At 32.2% G+C, this 24104-nt stretch overlaps 1 protein-coding gene across 2 annotated transcripts in view; it reads right to left on the bottom strand.

The window, feature by feature from the left end:
- Rich (Guanine nucleotide exchange factor subunit Rich) overlaps positions 1-23563 on the bottom strand; it is a 54742-nt gene extending 31179 nt beyond the window's left edge. For both annotated transcript variants that reach the window (XM_089244438.1, XM_089244440.1), the window contains exons 1-17: positions 23377-23563; positions 21759-21866; positions 20594-20673; positions 17292-17399; positions 16546-16688; positions 15271-15404; positions 13159-13250; positions 10378-10466; positions 9735-9879; positions 8985-9027; positions 8023-8166; positions 6831-7007; positions 5024-5062; positions 4692-4802; positions 4162-4251; positions 2726-2891; positions 1768-1875 (exon numbers count right to left, since the gene is read on the bottom strand). In XM_089244438.1, coding sequence (XP_089100564.1) covers positions 1768-1875; positions 2726-2891; positions 4162-4251; positions 4692-4802; positions 5024-5062; positions 6831-7007; positions 8023-8166; positions 8985-9027; positions 9735-9879; positions 10378-10466; positions 13159-13250; positions 15271-15404; positions 16546-16688; positions 17292-17399; positions 20594-20673; positions 21759-21866; positions 23377-23511 — 1912 coding nt within the window. In that variant the 5' untranslated portion in view covers positions 23512-23563. The remainder of the gene's footprint in view (positions 1-1767; positions 1876-2725; positions 2892-4161; positions 4252-4691; positions 4803-5023; positions 5063-6830; positions 7008-8022; positions 8167-8984; positions 9028-9734; positions 9880-10377; positions 10467-13158; positions 13251-15270; positions 15405-16545; positions 16689-17291; positions 17400-20593; positions 20674-21758; positions 21867-23376) is intronic.
- Positions 23564-24104: the final 541 nt, after the last annotated feature.

The following is a 24104-nucleotide window of genomic DNA, read 5'->3' as shown; positions in this document are numbered from 1 at the left end:
CTCTCTTCAAATTATGTTGAAAGGTGTTGTTCTTTCAACATCTGAGAAACAGGAAATGTGTGATTATCAACCAATATGGACTAAAAAAGCAATGCAGCCATTGTTTTCCTTTGTTTATTTCATTCTTGTACTTATAAAATGCATCGTTAAATTTATGCAGAATTAAAATAATTTCAGAGGTAAGATATGTCTACATGATATAAGAGGCAAAATATATCTCTCTTAAGTTTTATATCAAGAAATATTCAAGTAATATATTGTACAGTTTTTAAAATTTTACAAATTTTCTCATCTTAAAATTGAATATGTGTAAAATATGTTATTGTATTTATGGGGTAACACTAATAGGACACTGAGATACAGTAGTTCATAATTAAAGTGTGAATTTATGTAATGAAGCCTTCTGAAATGTTATTCCAACCATGATCCAATATAATGGCAAACTTGTTATACCACCAAAATTCTTTGGGACGGATGGTGGCATTACAACAGCGTTCGACTATATACAGTCAGCTCCCCATATTCGTGGTTTCTATATTCACAGTTCCCCCCCCCCTTTATTGCTATTTTTTTGTAACACTCAGAAATTGTCATTCATTTGTTTTGTTTACAAAATTTGAGTTGCACATGTTTAGGATGGCTCACTAAGGACATTACTGTCATCACTAGAGCCGTGGCAGTTCCCAAGAGAGAAATAGTCACCTCGGGTTGGATTTCTTGGAAAAGAAAAATCTTCATGCCTTATGCAAATGATGGATTACGCTCATCGACAACCGGTCGTTTTCCATGAGGGAAAGAATTTCCCTGTCTATAAAAGATTATGTTAGTTCTCAATCAGTGTTCGTTTTCTTTTTCGGTTATAGTTCAATATATGTTCGTTATGTCTCATCACTATGTTATTTTCATGCCTAAGCCAAATGTGGAATAAAATGAAGTCTTTAATCAAATTGAGTTTTTATTGAGCGACACTGCACACTGCGCTGACAGGATTAACCTTTGGCCACAATGTGCGCTAAAGGATACAACCATTTCTGCAGAACCAACTGAAGACACTATAAAAGACATTGTTGCGTTAGCAAAACAGGTGGGTAGAGAAGTCGAACAGCTAATTAATAGCAATTCAGAGGTATTGACAGAGGAGGAATCAATGCAGGTGGACTGCTCCTGAAACTGAAGTGGTACCAGATGAAGAAAACCAAGATAAAGATGTAGAAGACAAGTTCGCACTATGAGTAACATAGCAAAAGGGCTACATGCATTCAAATCAGCAATAGATCATTTTTATGACATAGATCTCTCTATGGTACACTCTTCATATGTAGAAAAATTGGTAGAGGAAGCCTTGTCATCATATTTCAACATATTTAATGATATGAAGAAGAAACGGCAAACAGAAATCACGATGTTCTTTCAAAAAAAATTGCCAACAAATGCTGCACCCTCTTTTAAATTCCCTTTCACGTCTGTGTTACCCTGTTTTTCTTATGCTGTTCAATAAACGTGATATACAAGAAAAATGATGGTTTTAGTTATTCGCGGATTTCCCGTATTCGTGGGCACCCCATATGGGGGGGGGGCGACTATATTTATATACATACATACATATACATTCAGGATGAAGGAAAAAGTCAAAATGATGTTGCATTAACATAAGTATTTTACTCAGGGAGAAAAAATACAAAAAAAGACAAAATACTTCTTTCATTTTTGTTCCTATAAGCTCATTTCTTAAAATAAAACATAAATTTAGGAGAGAAAATACACAACCTGTTTCTGTGCAAACAGAAGTTAACAAAGCAGATATGACACAAGCTGGATGAAATACTATGTTAGATACATCCAACTCTTGCAAACAAACAGCAAAAAGAGCAGAACCTGATAAAAAAAAAATTAATATCATTGATTTAGTTATCAGGAAAAAATCATATTGAAAATGTATATTCAATGAAACTATAATTTCATAACAGTTTTATTTTCCAATCAGCACAGATTACTTGTATTGTACCGTACCAGAATTTGTTTTTGCTTTATTCACAAATCAAGTTTTTATTCAAGCTCAATAATATCTAAAAGATCATTTGTCAATCCTTTTGTCTTTTTTCATAGTACAGCTTCTCTCAACTTCTGATGTTGTTTTAATATTGAATTTATTATTCAAGCAGATTAGTGTTATTCTAAGCTGCAAAAGTGATAATCAGTGTGTACAGGGTTGAAAACTCAAAACCAAACATAATTTTAAAATGGTACAAAAAAAAAGAAACAATTCATGACAGTTTTCATAACTGAGCACATGAAATAATGCACAGTCCATAAACTTATTTTGGTGATCTCCGAAAAAGAACAAGTGAAATTGACGCAGCAGCTAAATTGTGTTTCTTACATTAATTAGATTTTATGTTTCTTGGACTAGTTAGAGATTTCATGTCTCTTAAATTAATTAGATTTTTTGATGGAATAAAAAATTTTCATTGATATTTATATTTTACCACTATATTTCAAATACTTCATGTTGCAAAAATATTTCTAGATTTCAGAGAGGAATCCTCTCTCTCTCAAGGATATTGGAGTAAAGGTGCAGAGTTGCTGATGTTGTCCTAAAGTTTGGATTGTGGTCTGCCCTATGTTTGAAACCACAACAGAAAATATTCTATATAAATTATTGGCATACCATAACCATGTACAAGTGCGATATAAATTCTCACAAAAGAATAGAATTGTGACGTACCACTACTGGAATTTTTTCGCTCCAATTGGAAAATAGACAAGTGAGAATCAGCACAGAAACAGAGTAGCCTATCCTTAAGAGATGATAATTGCAAAACCTGAGCTGTCATTTCTACTGTCTGTGAATACTGGTTATCCAATTTACTTTCTCGGCAATAAATACGAATCTATAACCAAAATTCATACATAGACTGTGATATGATAAAAAAAATATCATATTCATAAAATGAAAACCATAAGTTTGAAATTATGCCAATTATATTCAATTGATACAGTGTCAAATCTCATTTTAATGAATACCGTTATAGCGAAAATCTCGTTTTAACGAACACTTTTCTAATACCCCAAATAAGTTTAAATAGGAACAATGGGAATTCCTTCCTGGAATTCCTTCATAACAAAATTTTGTTATAACAAAGTGATTCTTCCGGTCTGTTGGCGTTCATTATAATGGGATTCGACTGTATTTGGTATTTTAACAAATATATACAAACAAGTAAAATTCAAATTTTTTTATTACTATACTTGGTTTTTCTGGCATATTGCTGATTTTATTTATTTTTTTGCATACCTCTGTATGATCTGGCATGTACCATTAACGGATATATACCCTACTGCTTTCCACTATACCCTAAAAGATATATGAAGGGAGCAGCAGAAGCTAATCCGTGTAAGTCAATGATCATTAAAAATGAGATAAAAGGATCTTTTCATTACGTGGTCAGTATAAGTGGCGCTATCTTCTGTTGCAATATAAAGATAGTGACTTGAATACTTTGGTGCCTGAAAGTTTTAACAATGAAGAGGCACTTGCAATACAAAAGTCATTTTCAGAAAATTGACTTCTGATTGGCTTTCAAGCCCTCTATATGCATCACAGGTTGGGAAACATTGTCCTTGATTAAAAAAGTTTAGTTTTTTTAACTTAACTTTTTTAATTAAGCAGTTTTTTTTTAAACTGCATTTTAAAGGGAATATCTGAAAAAAAAAAGTTGATAAAAATTCTTTTTAATTCCTTGAAATCAGACTATCAAAAAAGTTATTTGATTACCTGCAAGAAATAAAAGTTAATTGTTAAAGCTATATAATCCGTGGCTTTACTATGGTAAATTACAGTACATTATTTTTCTGAATTTTCAAATATCATCATAAAGCATAAGTTTCACTGGATCTTAATTTTGTTTTAAAATTTATTAAATAGCAGTCTTAAAAGATCAAGCCACCTGACAGTCCAGTGGTTAGGGAGCTAGCTTCTGACTGTGCAGGTCTGGGTTCGAATCCTGGTTCAGGCATAACACACACAAACAAATTCCTTATACAGATTGTAAAGATCTTTTGGGAATATGTGATGATCACGTTATTATTATATTAAGACTGCTAAATACTCAAATGTACAGATAATCTTTAAAACAGAAAGATAAATAAATAAATCATTACTTCATCTCTAAGATCTCTGAGATTGAAGCAGCCTACAATAATTTGATCTTCATACCACAGCAGGCCTCCCATAGCAATGAAGTCTTTCTCCTTTTAAAAAATTAAAGAAAAAGCCTATTGCTACAAAGAATTGTAAAATACTAGTTTTTATCACACAGTTGATAATATGGTTCGAAAAATACTTGTAAAAATAATTATCTCAGGTTTTTATTGGTAAATTTTAGCATTATTAAACTCTAACTGGCTAAAGTGAAAAACAAGCTACGGGTCTGCCCTGTTCGTGAACCTTTCTTGTTTAGTTCAAGATTACATGGAAAATCATATAGTTGAATGCATATATATATGATACAATTATGCCAACATATCTAATAAAAATTTTCAGAATAGCCTCATAATCTACAATGATCAAAATACAAACGTGTATACTTTCATATTATGTGTATATTATTTCAGTTATTCTCACTGCTTTTCATTAATTAATATTATTATTTTTAATCCCTCTGAATAAGTATAAAACTCTTGATATATACCTGAGTTTCACTCCCGAATAATTTCCATCGTCTCTGAATTAGTGAATAATGAGCAAGTCCACTTCTTCCAGCTATGACCATGTTCTCGTTCAAAGAGTCCACAGCAGCATACTGAATAACAATACATTCAAAAATAACTTAAATATCTAATATTAAAATCTTATTTCATCAATATATCAATGCTTTTTATCTGAATATAATCAACCCAGAAGTATTTTTTTTTAAAACACCGAAGTATTTTTCTTAGCTCATTTGTACCATTTGTAGCTAAATTAATCAAAAATGATAATGGAAAGTCATTATGGAGAAAAAAAATTCTTCAAAATACTTACTCTAACTGGCCAATTATTACCCAGGTAACTATATGGAATCTGAAAAGAATGAAAAATATTACCTAAATTTAAGTTCAATGACAATATTAAAGGAATTTTTTCTCAGCACAAAAACTAATATTGAATATTATAAAATGGAATATTTATTTATTATATTAATGTAATATATAAAATTGATTTTTTTTCTCTGCGTGTGTGTATGTTCTCTATAAAATTTATAATTTTAGATTGATCATCACCAAATTTTGCATATATGTACCAAACAGAACCTGGATCGAACAATAGGCTACTTCAAAAGTTTGTTGGAGCTGGGCAAAAAACTGTAGGACAAGAATGGTTTCTTGGCCAAAACAATCTCTTTCGAAAATGTTTACTTCGGTTACCATGGTTCCCTAGCAATACATTTCAGACAAACCTTTACAATGGTTTGTCACTTCATTAATGCTGCCAGTATTATAGTTTATTCCTTTATAATGGTTTGTCACTTTTTTAAATAATCCTGGTAATTGAAGAAAACCCGGGCAATGCCGGGTAGTATAGATAGTTAATGCAAAATAACTGTTTTTAAACTTTGTCAAAAATGCATAAGATTGCATAATCATAAATGTAGTTTATGTAATTTGTTTTCCTACATTAGAAAACAGTAATATAAGAAAAATAATACAAAACTAAGAACTTATCAGTTTTATATGCAGTAAAACCCTGTTATAGCACACCTTCAAATATGAAGAATGATATTTTCGGTCCCTTTGGATTTCCTACCAGTACAATGTTATTTTACATAGCGGGACAAACTACTGCCTTCAGTTTGATCATTTCGACATCATGCACAGATGGCATGCTCAAGCCAAGGTCATAGCCACCTTCCAAAATATTAGAAAGTTACTGATTTTTATGGAATAACATGGTTAAATCTATTGTTCTACCACTTTGGGTGCCCCCCCCCCCCCCATCACAGAATACTAGTCTCATCCCTCCTTCCAAAATAAATTTCTGGCTAGCTATGGCTCTAACTCAAGCACTTCTCTTTTTCTCTGCTCAAGGATTTCTCAAAATAATCAAATACCAAATTTGTTGAAAATCCCTTATCATTCAACATATTTCAGCAAGCAACTTAAATTACTGCTTATTGTATCATTGACATCTTTCTGAATTTTCAGGACATCTAACTGGACTTTTCATACAAGTTGGCTTATATAATCCGCAACCAAATTATGTAAAAATAAAATTTAAATTTTCTGTGCATGTGTATTAAAAATTCATTCTTTTAAAATGTCTATATCTCATTGAATATTTAATCATTTAATTTCAAATTTAATTATTATAGGTCTCAGGTACATTGTGTCATATTTTCTGTAAGTTTCCTAAAATTTAATTAAAAACTTTTCATGTTATAAGAAAAAAACATACAATGAGAATTGTAATTTTTAGACGACATTTATATCTTTGTGAATATGCATGCTTTCGCAAAAATGCATCAAACATTGCACAAAGCAATCAAAATATTTTGTGGAAGTTTCAAATTATTTGCAACTTTTCATGACAGAGCATTGATCAAAAACTTCTTTTTCTTATTTAATTTCTTGTTAGTCTTCTAAATGCACTCGTGACTAAATCTTCACTTGGTACAAGTGTGAGTACAAGCAAGTTTACACGCTCGAAATTTCAGAAAAATTCATCAAGCATTTTTCTAGAAATTCAAAAACTTTTTTAAACGCCAAAGTGGCGTATAGTGTGGCTATAAAGAATTCCAATTTTTTTTTTAAATGTATAATCCACTGATCATACAGCACATAAATATTCTTACTGGCACAATTATCCATTGTTTGTTCCCTACAATTAACTGGTCAAACTCTGTAGAGTCTAGAAAATTATTTTCACTGTCAGTTTGGTCAGCTGACGAAATTGTGTTGTCTTGAATTTGAGATCCACAACTCATATACAAACGGTCTTCAGCCTGAAGAAAAATACACTCTCGACCAGCCTAAAAATGAAGAGAGAAACAGAATCAGTTAAAAACCTAATGGAACCTGATTCTGTAACATGAATGGCTAAAAACATATCACATGCATTCATTGCATGTGGTGTGTTATATGCCATGGAACCAATGGTTGGTTTTTTTAATTAAAAGATACAGAAAGAAATTTTCATTTAACATAAATTTCATTAATTTTTTTAAAGGAAGGAGGAATAAAAAAAAAAGTGAATGAATAAAATATTTTACAAGAACACTCACATTTTCATGAATAATCACTGCTCTACTTGAAAAATTCATCAAAATTTATCTCTATAACTAATTTTTTCATGGAAGAAAGCAAACTTTGTTTTATAAACGCAACTGCATATCGGAGCTGGACAAATCCCAGGTACCAGGCCGCCATGGCAAATAGACAATTGGTATTGGAGCTTCAAATTTTCTAAATGTGGTTGCTAAATTGGAGTCTAAGGGCGACATACAGTTTTCTGATTTCATTACGCCATGTCTATTAACATGAGAAAAATAAAACAAAAAATTATTTAAGACCGCTTTTCTTGAGCAGAATACTATCCTAAGAAATTTGGCTGGCACCTACATATTTTTTTGATTTGTCAAGCCCTGCAGTATATATGTCAAAATTATTTTCATTGTTTTCACTATGCAGATAATTCTTATAAGCAGTGATTTTTAGTTTTTGAGTATTTTTCTATCCTTTTCCAAGTAAATTTGCTTTATTTTTGTCAGAGAAAAATTTTACTACACATTCTAATGTATATACATACACAAAAAACAAAGTTAAAAAAAAATATTAATAATAAGAATACATAAAATATTTTTTTTTTGGTTAATAAAGACAAATATTTTTATTTTTTGTGTATAGAAACAAACATATATTTATTTAAACGTGACCGACAAAACTATGCAACAATGCTGAAAACTATTAATAAATACAAGATAGCATTAAATTAAAGCAAATGATGAATATTTAAAATCTGGTGTCAAATAATTATAAGCATTATACCATGGCTGAATTGACAGTCAAAGCACTTTTTGCAAATTGCAAAATCGCAAGTTTGGTTTCTTGTTTTTTGGTTGGAGATACCACTTGTAGTTGCTCTTGCTGTGCAGAAATGATCCATAAATTGTATCCTTCTGGCCCCCATTCCTGTTGATCCAGATTCGAAAATGCAATGTATTGTTTATACAATATAACTATTTTTACAATAACGGGTCAAAAAAAAAAAAAAATTGAGGTAAAGAATTATCAAAATTTGATGCTAAAAAAATGGTAACTATTTTTCATTAATGCAAGATCATGTGATACATACATGCATTAATGTGGGGGGCTTTTTTTTCTTTTCATTAACTTTTTGAATGGCAGATATTTTTCCAAAATCCATAGAAAACTATGTAAACAGGTGGGCCCACTAGGGAGACACCATACCGGAAAGGGTAAAAGAATTTTGTATAAAAATTTTAGACTTTTTTAAATAGACATGCATTTTTAACTAATCATGACCACCATTATCATTCTGTTGACACACAGCACAATTTCTAGTATAATTCCCACTTTTTAAACTGAAAATATTTTCTTGGGAAAAGAACACAAGCTCCAGTCTTGAGATAAAGCTAGCGCCAATGAGGCTCCAAGGATCTAATAAGTTGGACGGCCAATGAGGGTTTGGAGAAACATAAAGGGCAAAATATGTCAAGTAATAGGCACTGTCAACTCATTTGCATCCATAAGCAGAATAATTCACTTGCCTCAGATATAAAAACACATTTCCTCATCAAGGCATGGAAATATGAGACAAGAAATGAATTCAGAGGAAGGATGCAAATGGGTTGTTTATTTAGCAAGTTAAATAAGGAAATTTTTTTTATGTTGCACAAGTCTTTCTCTCTCATCAATCTTTTTCCAAAATCATCACACACATATAATTTGAGATAAAATAATATATATTTTTTTCATATAATGCTCACCAAGGATTTGACTTTAGTAATATTTTTCATCACATCTGCCACACTGAAATGAAGAGAAAACATAGAAATTACTAAATAAAAAATTATGTACATTTTCTTGAAACTATAACTAGGGTGCTATGTGCACACAAGAGCTAATAAGACTCAGACACAGTTCAGAAATGATTCAGAGCAGCTTTCGTGTCCCTCATAGAGAAAGTTACACATTTTTTTAAAATTTATTATTCATATATCATATACATATATACATCTCAGAGAACAAATAAAATCACCAAGGGATCATATGATCCATACTGGTTATCATAGATGAATAAGTTTCAATTCATTTCATGCACATAATAACACACACAAGTATATAAATACAATTCAAATTTATAATTCACATAACTATATAAATACAATCTATTACGTATGAATGAAATGGTTTTCATTAATAATGTTAAAATTTATTAGATTTATGAAGATGACAATTTTTTTAAGAGAAAAAAAAACAAAAATAAATAAAATAAACAAGAAAAATAAAAAAACATTTTTTTTAAATAAAACATTTCTATGACGCATCTTAACTTTTATTTTCCTGTAGGATTTCACTTAAAACAAGGGAAAAGATTTTAAAAAAATTATGGGATTAAAATGATGAAAAAATTAATTAAATCAATGAAAAGTCTCTCACTTTTGTGAAATCACACTTTAATCTGGTTGATTGAATTCACAAATATAAGGAATGGTTTATTAAGCTTAAAAATATACCCATAGTCCCATCCTAAAGAGCACATAATCAGAGCTCCAAAAACACTCCAAACTGCAATGCCTCCTTTCTCCCACGTCATTGCAAGAACACCCCCATCTGGAGACCACTTCAAATTAGAGACTGGTCCTGCAGCAGATGTAGCATCTAAATCATTAAATGAGAAATATACAAAACATAAACATGAGATATTGATCATATCACACCTATTCAACATTAATGAAACCAAAACTGTCATGGCAATAAAACTGAGTGATTATTTCAAGCTCATGGAAAACCAACTTAACAGTGAATATTCAAAGTGAAAATCATTTTCAAATGCATAAAATGCAAATGAAAAGCATATTTTCAAATGCATAAAATGCAAATGAAAAGCATATTTTCAAATGCATAAAATGCAAATGAAAAGCATATTTTCAAATGCATAAAATGCAAATGAAAAGCATATTTTCAAATGGAAGTAAACAGAAATTAATTGCATGGTTTTCTTGATAGATTAGAATATGTTAATCATACACAACTAGGAAACAAATTGTAAAAACTGAATAATGAACAATTCTACTTAATTTTAATTACATTAGAATTAACAGAATTAGATCAGGATACTTTTTAATGAAATCAATATACATAAGAAATTAAATTTACCAGGAAAATCTTTTGGAGATAAAACCAGACGATGGGTAATTTGTAAAGCCCCAGTCAAATCGTCAAAGGAAACAACAACTCCTTCGGCACTGATAAAAAAATTTAAAAAATACATCATTCATGAAACTGTTGTTAATAAATAAAGTAATTGAATCAACAAAAATGTTTTGGTCATTGAATTTTCTTTTTAAAAAAAATTCAAAACTAAACTGGCAATTTAAAAAAAATGTACTAAACTATTAATGATATATTGACACATAAAATTTGTTGTCAATGTATTTATTACAATGAGCATCTTATTACACAAAAACAATATGGGATTTTTCAAAAAAAATGCATGAAATTAATGATATTGTGAAATTGCTATAACTTAAAAGGTTTGGGGTTTTTTTTCTCAATTGAATTTCATCAACTTGCCTAGAAATGTGTTCTTTGTGATTGTTTTTTAACAAAATTATCTACTTATATCAATGCAAAATTGTGATACAAGGTTATGATGATATCCAAAACAAAAAAAAATTGAAAAAAAAAAACCAAATTCTGCCCAAACAATTTTTTTTCTCACAACACTATCACTTATAAATTAATTAGAACCTTGAAACTGACAAATGTTAGTAATGTTTCAAAGTATGATACAGTGTAAAAAAAACCAGTATAAACAAACATTGCAATGCAAAGTTGGGTAGGATAACCCATATTACTACATTTTCTGTATCTCAATGTCAGGCAAAAAAAATTTCAACCTTATGTAAAACGCACTCCAGCAATAATTAGTGAAATATGAAATTTTAAGTAAGCTGCAAACAATACATAAAAGGGCAAATTGTGTATTGTCCGCATACTCATCTGGAGTCGAAGCACTGGTGGTGGTGTGTGTGCATGTTTCTCTATACAAATCTACAATTTTAGATCGATTGTTGCCAAATTTTGCATATATACCAAACAGGACCCGGATTGAATGATAGGTCACTTTAAAAGTACATCAGAGCAGGTCAAATGCCCAAAACGGGCAAAAAAAAAACTGTTAGGCAACACTGATTTCTGGGCCTCAACAATCACTTCCGAAATGTTTATTTTGGTTATCGTGGTTCCCTAGCAATGCGTTTCAGACATGCATATGCTTTTACAATAGTTTGTCACTTCTTTAATCTTGTCAGTATGTACAGGGTGGGCAAAAAGTCAGTAGAAACTTTAAAAATTCATAAAATCAGAAAAATAACCGAAATAAAAAACGGTTTGCAGGGTTAGCATCGCTAGGTGACGAATTTTTTTAAGATGGGTAAAAAATAACAAAAAACAGCTGATAGGTGGCGCTGACGTACACAAGTCAAAAAAAAGACGCACAAATAACAAACAGAATGCCTCCAAATCGTTTATTACAGCAGTATGTGTTCCACATGACCACAACCACTGGGGACAACACATTCAGGCGAGTCACAAATCCATCAACGGCAGAGTGCAGCAGATCCACACGCATGATTACAATGGCGAACTGGTTGTTCATTAGGAGTGCACGTTCTTATAACTTTCTCATTTGCATATTTCCACCGAAGGAGCATGTACTAGCGCCACCTATCAGCAGTTTTTTGAAAAATTCCGTCTTAAAAAAATTCCTGTGACCTAGCGATTCTAACCCTGCAAACCGTTTTTAATTTTGGTTATTTTTCCGGTTTTTATTCATTTTTAAAGTTTCTACAGACTTTTTGCCCACACACTCTGTAAATAGTTTATGCCTTTATAATGGTTTGTCACTTTTTCAACCCTTACAGTAATTGAAGGAAACCTGGGCAGCGCTGGATATTACAGCTAGTATTTTTATAAATGTGATTAAACTTGTACAAACACATTTTGTTGTATTCATAAAATTTTTTTGACTGTTTGTACTTTGTTCATTTCAAGAAATAAGCAAAACCTTTTCATGATAATTATTTCATTTTTTCCCATAATTTGATACTGAAAAGGTTAAGTTCAATGCTGATATCAAATGATTTAATTGGCTTTTTATCCTGATCACTCAAGGCCATGTTGCTCACAATGACAATCTTTAATCATACCAAGTGTAACTCTAAAAAATTAAATTTCTGTGGCAATATATATGCCTTAGCAATGAAATGGCTCAATCTGGATGAAATCAAAATTTTTACAAAATGTCTCTGAAACTGGAAAAATAGTGGTCTTTATCAAAAATTCATCAATAAGAAAACTAATTAAAAAATAGCTTGGAACTCTTCAACTTTTAAAAAATTTTGATCTGTTTATTATTTTTAATGTGCTAGATGCCTGCGAATGTTTGGAGTGGGTTCATGATTCTTTTTATGGATGAAATATTAGAGATATGATTACATAGAATTGGATCAGAATAATGATCATCAACTGCTGTAATGGTGTTCACACTTTCCCAATTCAACTCTTGTAGTATTGCAGAAACATAATTTATGATCTTTCCTATAATTACATAATATTATGTAACATGTAATATTATTAATTACATTACTTTCCTATAATTATAATAATACATAACTTACATTTTATTTTGAAAAATTCAAATTACAATGTAAAAAAAATACACCTATAATAGAAATCTTGAAACCCTCCATTAGTTTGTAGACAAATTTGTCTAAAGTTTTTTTATTCGTCTTCATATAAAATTTCTACAGAAGCAGAGCAATTCCCAAGTTATGAAACTCATAGCACATGAAGCAGTTGCAAGTTAGACATTTTTGTGAATTTAGAAAAGGTGTTTTCACATTCACAACTCAGCAGACAGTGATATTAAAATACCTTTTTAATCCATATGCAATAAGTCTGAATCTATGATTTATGGCAGTGCAAGTGGCATCACATATGTCTTGGGCAAAAATTCCAATAACTTTCTAAAATTAAAAATAAATTTTTGATTAAAATTAAAAATTTCCATAACACATGCATTACATTTCAGAATATTTCCAATGCTTTCTTTTTTGGGATTTAATTCTTTTGGGAATGCAAGATACCAATCATTTCAATATTCAATCCAGCATACAAAATATAGCATCTTTGTCATGGAGCATAAATAAGGAGTATAAAGTTTTGTTAAATATTTTTCATGGTTTGCATGTACACTGGATTCAACAAAAATAAATCCTCTGTAGTTAACTCAAATGTTTGATGAAACTCTTTGAAAGAGAAAAAACGTTAATATGACATAAGTACTTTTAATTAACAAAAGTATATTTTGAGCCCCCTCCCATGCAGATCTTGCATAATGATTGCATATACATAATCAATAATAAAACAGTACAGTAGATCCCATTTAAGAACACTCTAAAATAGTATGTAAAACCCTTCAATATTACAAAACACCCCTTTAATATGGATTTTTATCACCATTTTTATGATTTATTATAGATTTTTATCCATTTGTTATGGATTTATATTTATAGAGGCAAATTTTTATCAGCTCTATGAATGCTTTATTAGAGTAAATATATTTGGCCTTAATAAATTTTTAAAACTAATTTTGGGCTGCTTTCAAGGTTACAAAGTTTGAATATGTTTACCAAATATCTATCTATTCTCTGAACTGATTTCACTTCGTGCAATTCTTTGCATTGCAGTGCAACCTATTCACCACACATAATTGACAGTTCTGCAATGTTAAGCAACATCCCAGCAATATGTGAGGGAGTAATGTACCATCCCAGTAATGGAGGAAGTGTGAAAAACAAGAGAGAGAGAGTACAAACATTTCATTCTCTCTGACATGTTTTGGAAAGGTAGGACATTTATATATAATGGTATCTCACAGAAGTTATGTAAAATGAGCACATGCTCCTAGTATAAACGCCTCCCTTTGACTATTGTTAAGAGCATGCCCCCCCCCCCCCACCAATGCAGGGGCGGAGCATGTGGCCATTTTGGATGCCCCTCTAGGAGGGGTGCCAAATGGAATTTAAAGGGTTAAAAAAGCTTTGTCTACCAAAAAAAACGTGGTCAGTAGCATCAAAAATGGGTTCTGCATTTGTAGAGTTCTTTTCCTCGAACTGCCCCTGTTTGCCAAATCCGGATTTTTGCAATGAAAAATTGCCACTATCGGCAACCACCGACGATAACCACACAACCACATAGTGGCTAGATGGCAAAACTATGGATATTTTAGCTGGAGTTTTTACAAATCCTGTTTTCTCGCAACAATTTCTGAAAAATTTTGGTAATTTAAACGAGTAAACCAATCCCCTTTTTGATTCTTCGCAAAGGCGGGTGTGCAATCTTGTGGAAAATAAAGCGAATTCACGCCTTAGATATGCTGTCTTTGAACGCAGGCCGGTAGCAGCGAAATTACCGTTATTTTCAGTATATAACCTGCAGGTGAAAAAACTCTCTCCAAAATCCAAAAATTTGACATATTCATTCAGGGACGTTGATAGCCCGCAGATTATACCAATAATAGTACAGGACTTTGTACTTCAAGGTAGTAGAGCTACTTTCCAAGGTCACGAGATAACACGATTGTGGTAGATGGTGGGAAATGAAAAAAATTATTTCCCTCTCAGTATCTTTTTCCTTGTCTCAGAAAGAATGCGTCCCATGAACAAAATTTTCATGCTTCTTTTCCTTAACTCCGGGTATTTGACACACTACAGTACATTAACTGTACCTCCGCAAACCACAAACAAGAACTGGCACAAATGCACAGGGATTTGGCACCTTGACGCACCATGTAGCAAGAGAACCGTTTAGACGCAGTTTGGCACCACTGGTACAGCTCTTGCACCCCTGTTAGTTGTAAAAATATTACCATGTTTATTTTTTTAACTTATAGAACCCATATATCACTTTTTTTGTAACGTTCCTTTGTTTCATATATCAGACAAATGCATTATTAAATAAAAGTTTTTTGCCCCTGAAACTTACATCAGGATTGAACTTGAGTGTTGATGCCGTCAAAAATGCAGCTCTGCCATTAGAAAGAACAATAGAAAAGCCACCAATCAATGGAGAGTACTCTAACCCATTTACATATAGCCCTTCTGCACTCAAATAAACACCTGATCAAGGATAAAAATAAATTGTTACAATGATCACACTGTTAAATTGATTGAAACAGTTATAACAAGAGAAATATTTTGATATTAGTGTCATGATTGTTAAAAAAAATTGATAGAAAGCATAGCATGTAAATTGGAGCTACCAAAAAATATATGCAATTGAAATTCAGTAATGAAAAATGAATAGATTATATTGCATTCATTTTGAGATTGATTGCTTTTCAGAAACTTCATTATTTAAAAATATTTAAATAAAAAACAATCAAAGACATGTGTCATGACCCAATTTACTAATGTCGAATTGCAATACAAGACTGCAGGAAAAGAACACTTTTTTCCAAAACATGTTTAAAGAAGGAAAAAATTTATTTTTGTAATTAACAGATAAATACAAAGGTAAAATAAGAAACGTGTCAATTCACATAGATTCTTTGCTTTAAAAAAACTATTTTTGTCTTCCATGCACAAATATATGAATTCCAACACAGCTCACCTTTCAACTGTTAAACAAGAATAAATTTCCCCATGGAGGATATGCAACGTTTGCAAGGAGTCTACACATGCTCTATACAAAAAGGTCATAATTGTCTATAGTGTATAAGTAATTTTCTTTGACTAAAACCTATAATCATCTCCCCTTTCCCAGAGTGCAAAGCCATCACAGAGGTAATCACTCTATGCCAGTACACTGCCTGCTTTAACAGTGCAATGCATGTTTGCATTTTTTAGTTACTTGCTAGAATGAAGAGGAAACAAACCTTTCATTATACTACAATAGAACCTTGATTATCTGACCTTCTGTTTATCTAAAACTCCCAGATTCTATTGTATTTCATATGAGAAGTAAAAAAAGTTTTTTTCTTCAAATTTATTACATTTTGAATTTAATGTTTTAACCTTTTAAAAGCTGCAGTTAGAAATCACTAACCCCCCCCCCCCAAAATGCCATACCTTTTTTAATAAAGTAGGCTTTCTTCCGATTTTCAGCAGATGCAAACTAAGTGGTATGCGAAAATTTTCCATTGAAAAATCATTTTTACAAAATATCTGGGCTTGCCAATGCTAAAATAAGAGGGTTCTATGGACGTGAGATATCTTGTCATTGCCACTTAAAGGGTTAGTGTATTATGTTTACACTCACCTTTTGTTTGTTGATGATCAATGCAGAATGGAATTCTGGATATATGCAAAGAGAAGTCTTCTATTATGACACCATCCCACTGAATGCGCCATATGTGACCATCATCTGATGCTGCCATTAATTCATCTCGAATACAAACTAAGCTAATATAATAAATTAATGTTCATTGACAAAAAAAACACCCAAAAAGTTTCTAACATCATCATTCCAATTAATACACAAAAATTAAAATTTGTTGAAATTGGTGGAACGGAAATTCTGAGATATTTAAAAATTTAAATAAATATCTCTGAGCAGGAACAAAAGATCAGTCCCCCCTACGTATGTTTCCTTGTTTTTAATCTACATTTTTTGTATTGTATAATCTCATCCAAACACATTTGGATTAAGCAAACCAAAAACATTACTTTTGACTGTGCTTTCTAGCATATACTCTTTACAGTTACTTCAAATGAAAAAAAAACCTTGGAACTAACAAGCAATTTAGTATAATTATCTAGTTTTCCTGTAGCATCAAAATTATACACATTTCCATTCATCAAAACAAAAAAATAAAAAAAAACATTCTATTTCTTTCAACATATAACATATCATATGATGAAACAAGTTATTTTCCTGCCTGATTTACTGAAACATGAGTACCACAGTTTGGAGTTATTTAATGGATTTTTCACCCGATTGAGCAACATTCAAAATTCCTTTCACTGGAATAAAATAAAATTAATTTTATGAAAAAGGAAATATACCTGCACACATTCCCTGATAACTCAAGCTTTCTTCCTAAAACAAGAGATACTGGCGGAATTTTTTCTCGAACAAAAAGTTCTGCACTCTCTCTCCGTAACCCTGCAATTCTGAAAAATTCAAAATTCTGATTATTACTTCATTCCGGGGTGAGACGGGATGAAGTCCATTTTGGAGCAGTAAAATCTAGGATTCAGAGCAGTTTTAGAGCAAGGATGTATAAATTGGAGCAACAAAATTATTGTTACAAATAGGCATGCAACGACTAGTGATTGGACAAAAAACCAAATATTCTGCTAATGCTTTAGTCAATCAACCTTTAGCTTAATCAATTTTCTTAAAATTCATCACAATTATAAATAAAATTGGTGTTTTTAATTGAATATTAAATTATTAGTTATTTCAAATGATTGACATTGAATTTTAATTATGCAACTCAAATAAATATTAAAAACTGGTAATTGAGGGATTTTTATTACCATGACAATCAAATTTAACGATGATATATTGTATTTTAATATTACTTAAAAAAATTTCCAACACTTGTAACAATTTTACATATAATTAAGAAAAAATGTCAACCAATATTTACTCTCAACAAGTAATGCATTAAATTACGAGTTATTTTTTTATTTTTCCCTCTTTAGATGTTCCTTGCCTTTTTCAGTAGCTCAATACATATCTTGTCCAGGTACATCCTTCAGTTAGTGTGTGATTCATGCCCACTTTCACCTTTTATTGCAATAGGATTATATTTTCAGTTTAATGTTTTCATTGTCCTAGAAATTCTCCAGACATAACTTTTTTCATAGGAAATGATATACACCACATAAAATAAAATATAAGCAGTAAAATATAAATTTATGGAAAAAATTCCAATTAACATTTTTTTTCTTAATTAGTTTGATGTACTTAGATTTGCACAGATATTCTGCAAGGCTTAATATTGAATAACAGCCGAATATTCATCCATATCTTTAGTTACAAGAAAAAAGCAATGAATTAAGACAGTGTTTTCCATGGTTGGTGATGGAATGGGCTAAGTGGGGTGATATGAGGGGGAAGATATGAGTATAACGTAGGATCTTATGGGTTCGCTTGAGTTGGGGGCTATGAGAGAAAAAGCATTTCTGAAGAAGGGAGAGATGGAGCAAAAAGTTTGGGAAACCATGAATTAAGCAACAATATTTTGGATTGATAACAAAAATTAGAGAAAAAAAAAGCTCCATTTTCTTGACAAATTTCTCACACCAGTCTATTACGATGACACTCTTTTTATTCACTGAGAGCGCTATTTGCTGTCTGGAACAACAGCAGTTTAAATGGGTTGAAAATTTTCTATAAGTTTTAAATTTTTTTATACTCAGAAAGAAATTGTTGCAAAATGGGAGAAAATTTCGGAAGAATCAACACGACGTTTGGCGATTCAGCACTCTATATTTAGCGACATTAGCAATTTAAAATGCATTATTTGGTAACAATGGTGATTTAACAATCATTATTTGGCGACACTGGTGATTTAACAATCGTTATTTGGCAACAATGGCGATTTAACAATCATTATTTGGCAACATTGGCAATTTAACAAGTTATTTGGCAACAATGGCGATTTAACAATCATTATTTGGCAACATTGGCAATTTAACAAGTTATTTGGTGAGATTGACCATTTAACACTCGCTATTTGGCAAAGTTGCTAAATTAGCATATGTAATTCAGCTGACTTGCTCTTTTGCAGAATGAAAATTTTTTCACGGAACATCGGGACGCAATGCCGATTGATTGTAGTAATTTCTGCTGCTTATAGTGGTGACTGCCTTTTTTTTTTTTGAAAATGGAAACTGACTCGCATTTGTGCTTTAAAGTTCAAAAACCATTACAAACCATCTTCAGCAGCACGATCACAGATATTATCGGGATGGAAAGCCTGATGAGGGACCTATAGTTTAAATAAGGGGCTGCAGTTATCTCAATCCGATTTTCAGGGACAAAGTCGAGCGTGGGAACTTGCCATGAAAATTCAAAAACTGATTTTTTTTTTAAAACCCGCAACCTTCTCTCTAATTTTGGGACTTCCTGCAACTCTTTCAACGAAAGACCAGATGGATTATTGTTTCGATATATTTGCAGCACTTTGCCCCAAAATCTGTTTTGGGGCAAAGTGCTGCAAAGGGGGCAAAGGGTAAATAAAAATTAAATATTTTTGATTGAAAATTTTTGTTCAAATGTAAAAAATATCTCTGTAGTGCTTGCAAAGCGTGAAAAATACACATGGTTAGCCCACATATTTTGTTCCCATTACTGTGCTTTGCAGTATAGTCAAACTGCTTTCGAACAGAGACCTCTACTTTTTTCAAGGTCATGAGATAGCGCAACAATGGAAAATAGGAAGAGGGGATGTGGTGCTGAAAAGTACAGAGGAATGTAATATTAATTATTTACTGAATAAAACACACGCTTCTCGGAAAGAATTGTTTCACAGAAAGCAGGAAAAAAGAAATTGCCGTTCTTTTCCGAAATTCCGAGCATACTGAGGCAAAATTTGCTATTTTGTCTATTTGGTGCAGAGAAATATGAAAATACACTATTGGAGCAGGTTGGCGCAAGATGTTAATTTTGGCGTAATGCTGCGAAATTCAAGAGCATCTCTTTTTGCTCTCTCATCCCTTTTTTTATTAGGCTTACTATTGTACTTATAAACTATATAGGCTTGGTTTCCGGATATAAAGGCATAATCCGAATGGAATTAAACCAAACATTTTCTTACATCTGTGGTTGATATCTTTGGTAGCAACAAAATTACCAACAAAAAACCATCTTGGTTAACAGAGATTAGTGCTCTGTAAACTACGGAGATCACTTTGTTTTCACTAAAGATGTCTACTGTAGATGTAGACAAATCATCAGGATCAATTCCATCTGGACCATGGCTCTGTAGCCTAGAAATTGTTTCTAATGAGACCAGCCATGAAAATCTTCACTTTTATGTATACTAGAAGCTGATGCATGGTTAACTATCTAAACAATGGGTGCACAAACTTTTCAGGTAGTTGTGCACCCTGAATGGGTGCTAAATATGCAAGATAGCTCCTGCTCATATGTCACAAAACTAGTGTACTTGTTGGGTTGATATGATACTTTTTCTAGGAAAACATTTTGCTGGCCAGGGAGTTCAATCTGGCTTACCAGAGGTGTTCCTAATCCGCGATCTAAACTGTGAACACTCCTGGTCATTACTGGTATAGATGTTCAGTATAATGTACCTCAAAAATATCTTGTATAAAATAAGTGAAAAGTGTATTACTTGCTATCAAACTGCTCATACAGTCCTTTCACTGTATCATCGACTTCTACATAGTAGAACATTATAAAACCTCTGTTCGTCTATGAAGAAAAAAAAATTCCATGATTACATATAATAAATAATGCATCTTCATCTATATAAATATTATAACATAAAAATTTGAGAACACAGTGATTTTTTGAATCAATAAATATAAATACTATTTTTTTTTTTAATATTTAACCCAGGAGAACTCACTATGCTTAATGGAAAAACTCTCACACTCATTGACAGTATGTCACAAACTGATCCTTACCACCACTTGAAGTGCGCTGATTATCAAGACAAGAGACAAAACTTTGACCTTTCTTAGTTTTGAGAGGGAAGCAAAAAATTTCACGGCGCGAGAGAAAATCTCACACAGTGAGTAGTTCTCCTGGGTTAAGAAGAGACTTTCAGGTACATTTGCAACAAATGTTCACCTCTTGTATAGCCTTTGGTCATGGCCCACACAAGGGTGGGGCAGACAGAGCTGAAGCTTGGGGGACCAGAACAATTCTTTTTTTTTGTTTTCCTACACCATAAATTTACTGTATAAAGAGCTTGTAAAAAAATCTGTCATGATAGCCCACCAAAAATAGCAACATAGGGCCCTGCTGCAGCATGTAGAGACCACAATCTGCTGCTTCCACTTTGGTTTTGCCAGTGGCATAATTTCTCTAGTTACCCTTCACTTTAATAACGGTGATATACAAATAATGGTATTGAACTCTGAAATTTTTATTCATTAAATCAACAAAAATTGTAATACCTGGGTCAAGATTAACACAGTTATACAAACAGAAACTTCTAAAAAAAATTTTTGAATCAAGGAATTCATAAAATTGTAGTTCATTATATCAGGGTCCAGCTGTATTTCACAAACTGCTCAGTTAAAAAGCAATGTGATCATTATTGAGCAAATGTTAATATAATAATCACTTATTGCAAATCTGATAAATTATTTGCTTTAACCATGAGTAATACATTTTCAGAATGCTTACCTATTGCATACTGAATCTCATTTGTCAAATTTATGATAAAAATCCAATATTATTATGAGTAAAAAAAATATTCTTTGTAATACAGATTATTTACACAGATCTATTCTCATGCCTTTAATAAAATAACAAAATAATTAACTCACTGCAACAGCTATTATTGATGAATCTGGACGCCATTCAGCAGTATAATTTATTCCTTGGTTTCCTAGGGATTCTTTACTCCTCTTGTAATTTGTTGTCTCCACACAAGGCTAAAGAGAGTCACAGGAAAAAGAAAACTTTACACAAACTTAAGGCCTGTTTAAATGAGTCAAGTGATTAAATACTTAACTAAATTTAAAATTTTCAATATTTCAGATTATATACCAACATAAACTCTTTTATATGGGTAAAGTTGGCAAATCATTAAGTGACTTTGTGGTTAAGTATAATAGAGTTTTGTAAGTATACATCATGCACATGCGCTATAGGCGGGGCCTTGTATTATCCAATGATCATTCACTCTATAGCGAATTTCATTTCCCTATATTCATTACTTATGGGACAGATTTTAGAACACCTGACTTAAAATTCAGTCAACCACTTGACCACTTAAGCGAGCCATTATTCTAAAAAAATGAATTGCACAGCAAAACCTCTCCTTTGCGGACACCGGTAAAACAAAAAAATTTGTCCGCAAAAGAAGGGTGTCCATTAAGAGGGGTTTCACTATATTATCCCTTTTTAGTGATGTGTTGATGATTTTTTTATTTGGCAAGAAAGACGCATGAAAACATTACTCTGTTTCACTCTTGGCGATGGAACAACTAGCCTAGAGTATAATTCCTTATTTCTTTGGCAACTTTTTCTGGCGATTTCCTTTCTATCCTGTTGGAGTTGTTTTTTCGGAACAGCTTTGGTATAAGGGACACGCCAAATTGGCGACTTTTTTTCCGGCAATAAGTTGCCATCGTTGTTCTGCTGAGTTGTTGCTGTTCTGAAAAATTCTGCCAGGCAGCGTTAGTGTTGTAGCGCGTCTTTTCAAACAGCCATACAGTCATTTTGTCGTTTGTGCTTGTTCTGAGTGTTTGGATTACATTTTCGTCGCTGGTGAGGTTGTATTGTTCCCTTTTTTTCCTTTATTTAAACAGTGCCAGTATTTTATTTATACCCTGATCGCTTTATTATTTAAACAACGGTCCGGGCTTTATTTAAGCCCAGATCGATTTATTATTTAAACAACGGTCCGGGCTTCATTTAAATAATGCCCGGTTTTTATTTAAACCCTGATCGATTTATTTTTTAAACAACGATCCGGGTTTTATTTAAACCCCGATTGATTTATTTTTATCCACAGTTTTATTTTTTAAACAATCCAGAGCTTATTTTTGTTTATACCATTTGTTTTTATTGTTTTTTACTGTTTTCTATGCTGGCGATTTTTTTTTTCTGGCGCACGTAGTGTCTGGCGGCTTTTTCTCGGACCGTCGGTCATATTTGGCGTCGGAAAAAAAGTCGCCAACCTGTCCCTTATACCAAAGCTGTTCCAAATTTATAAAGTTCATTAGCACATGCCCACACATTTTCCGAGAACGAGTCTCTTCGAAAAACTTTGTCAGGGAAGCCGCGGAGAGAAGGTTGGCGGCGCACAGTTTGAGAACCCCTCGATAGCTGTTCCGATCATCGATCGTTTACAACCGAATAGTGAAATCTTTATACCATCGAGGAATGGAGGTAAGTCTACGTGAGCTTACTCGAGGAAACCTTATAAGTTCCACTTACCCGCACGAACCAAACAGATAGACTTTCGGCACTGATCACAGCGAAGAGTGAGCGATCTCGGTTACAGAACACGCACCTAGCGAACGATTCAACGTGAAGATCCAGAATCTTCGGCCATCCCACGGTGAAGTACATGACGCCAGAAGACGAGATCTCGCCTTTACAACCAAAACATTTACTCTGAACGGCTGTGACCGAAATTCAGATATGCCTGACAGATCTTAACGGTTTCAACAAAAGCGGCTCGAGATTTTTATACAGCTTTGGTTTCAACATTTGGGGAATACAGATGGATGCCGCCACCTGGAGGGCATTTTCTGAAATTAAAGAGGCTACAACCTCTACTCAGCAAGTCACGCTACTGTGCGTGTGTGTGTAATTAAATTTTTTTGAATCTCTATCAGTGCAGGGCCGTCTCTATTCTACCGAATAATGTTCTAATAAAATCCTATTACATTCCGCAATAAAATATTTATTTCCGAAATTAAAAATAAGCATTTGATAAATTTTATATCAGAAATGTGCGGCGGATGCAGGACTGGTGTTAAGTTCATAAACAAAATGTCATTCATATATTGATGGTTCTTTTTTTCCGATACAGCAACGCATACATTCAGGGTGTCTTTTTGTGCAGGTAGAATCTTACTGCATGAAACTGACTTCTCTATAGGGGCAATGAAACTAATTGGGTTGAATTTGAGTTTGTCGCGGAAATTAATTCTCAGTTC

The sequence above is a fragment of the Pholcus phalangioides genome, unplaced genomic scaffold (assembly GCF_987345545.1).
Source record: "Pholcus phalangioides strain wild (caught in Gottingen) unplaced genomic scaffold, Ppha-v1.0 ptg000015l_1, whole genome shotgun sequence".
Lineage (NCBI taxonomy): Eukaryota > Metazoa > Arthropoda > Arachnida > Araneae > Pholcidae > Pholcus > Pholcus phalangioides.
Note: the sequence above shows the minus strand (reverse complement) of the source record. Positions and strands in the feature narration are given on the sequence as shown.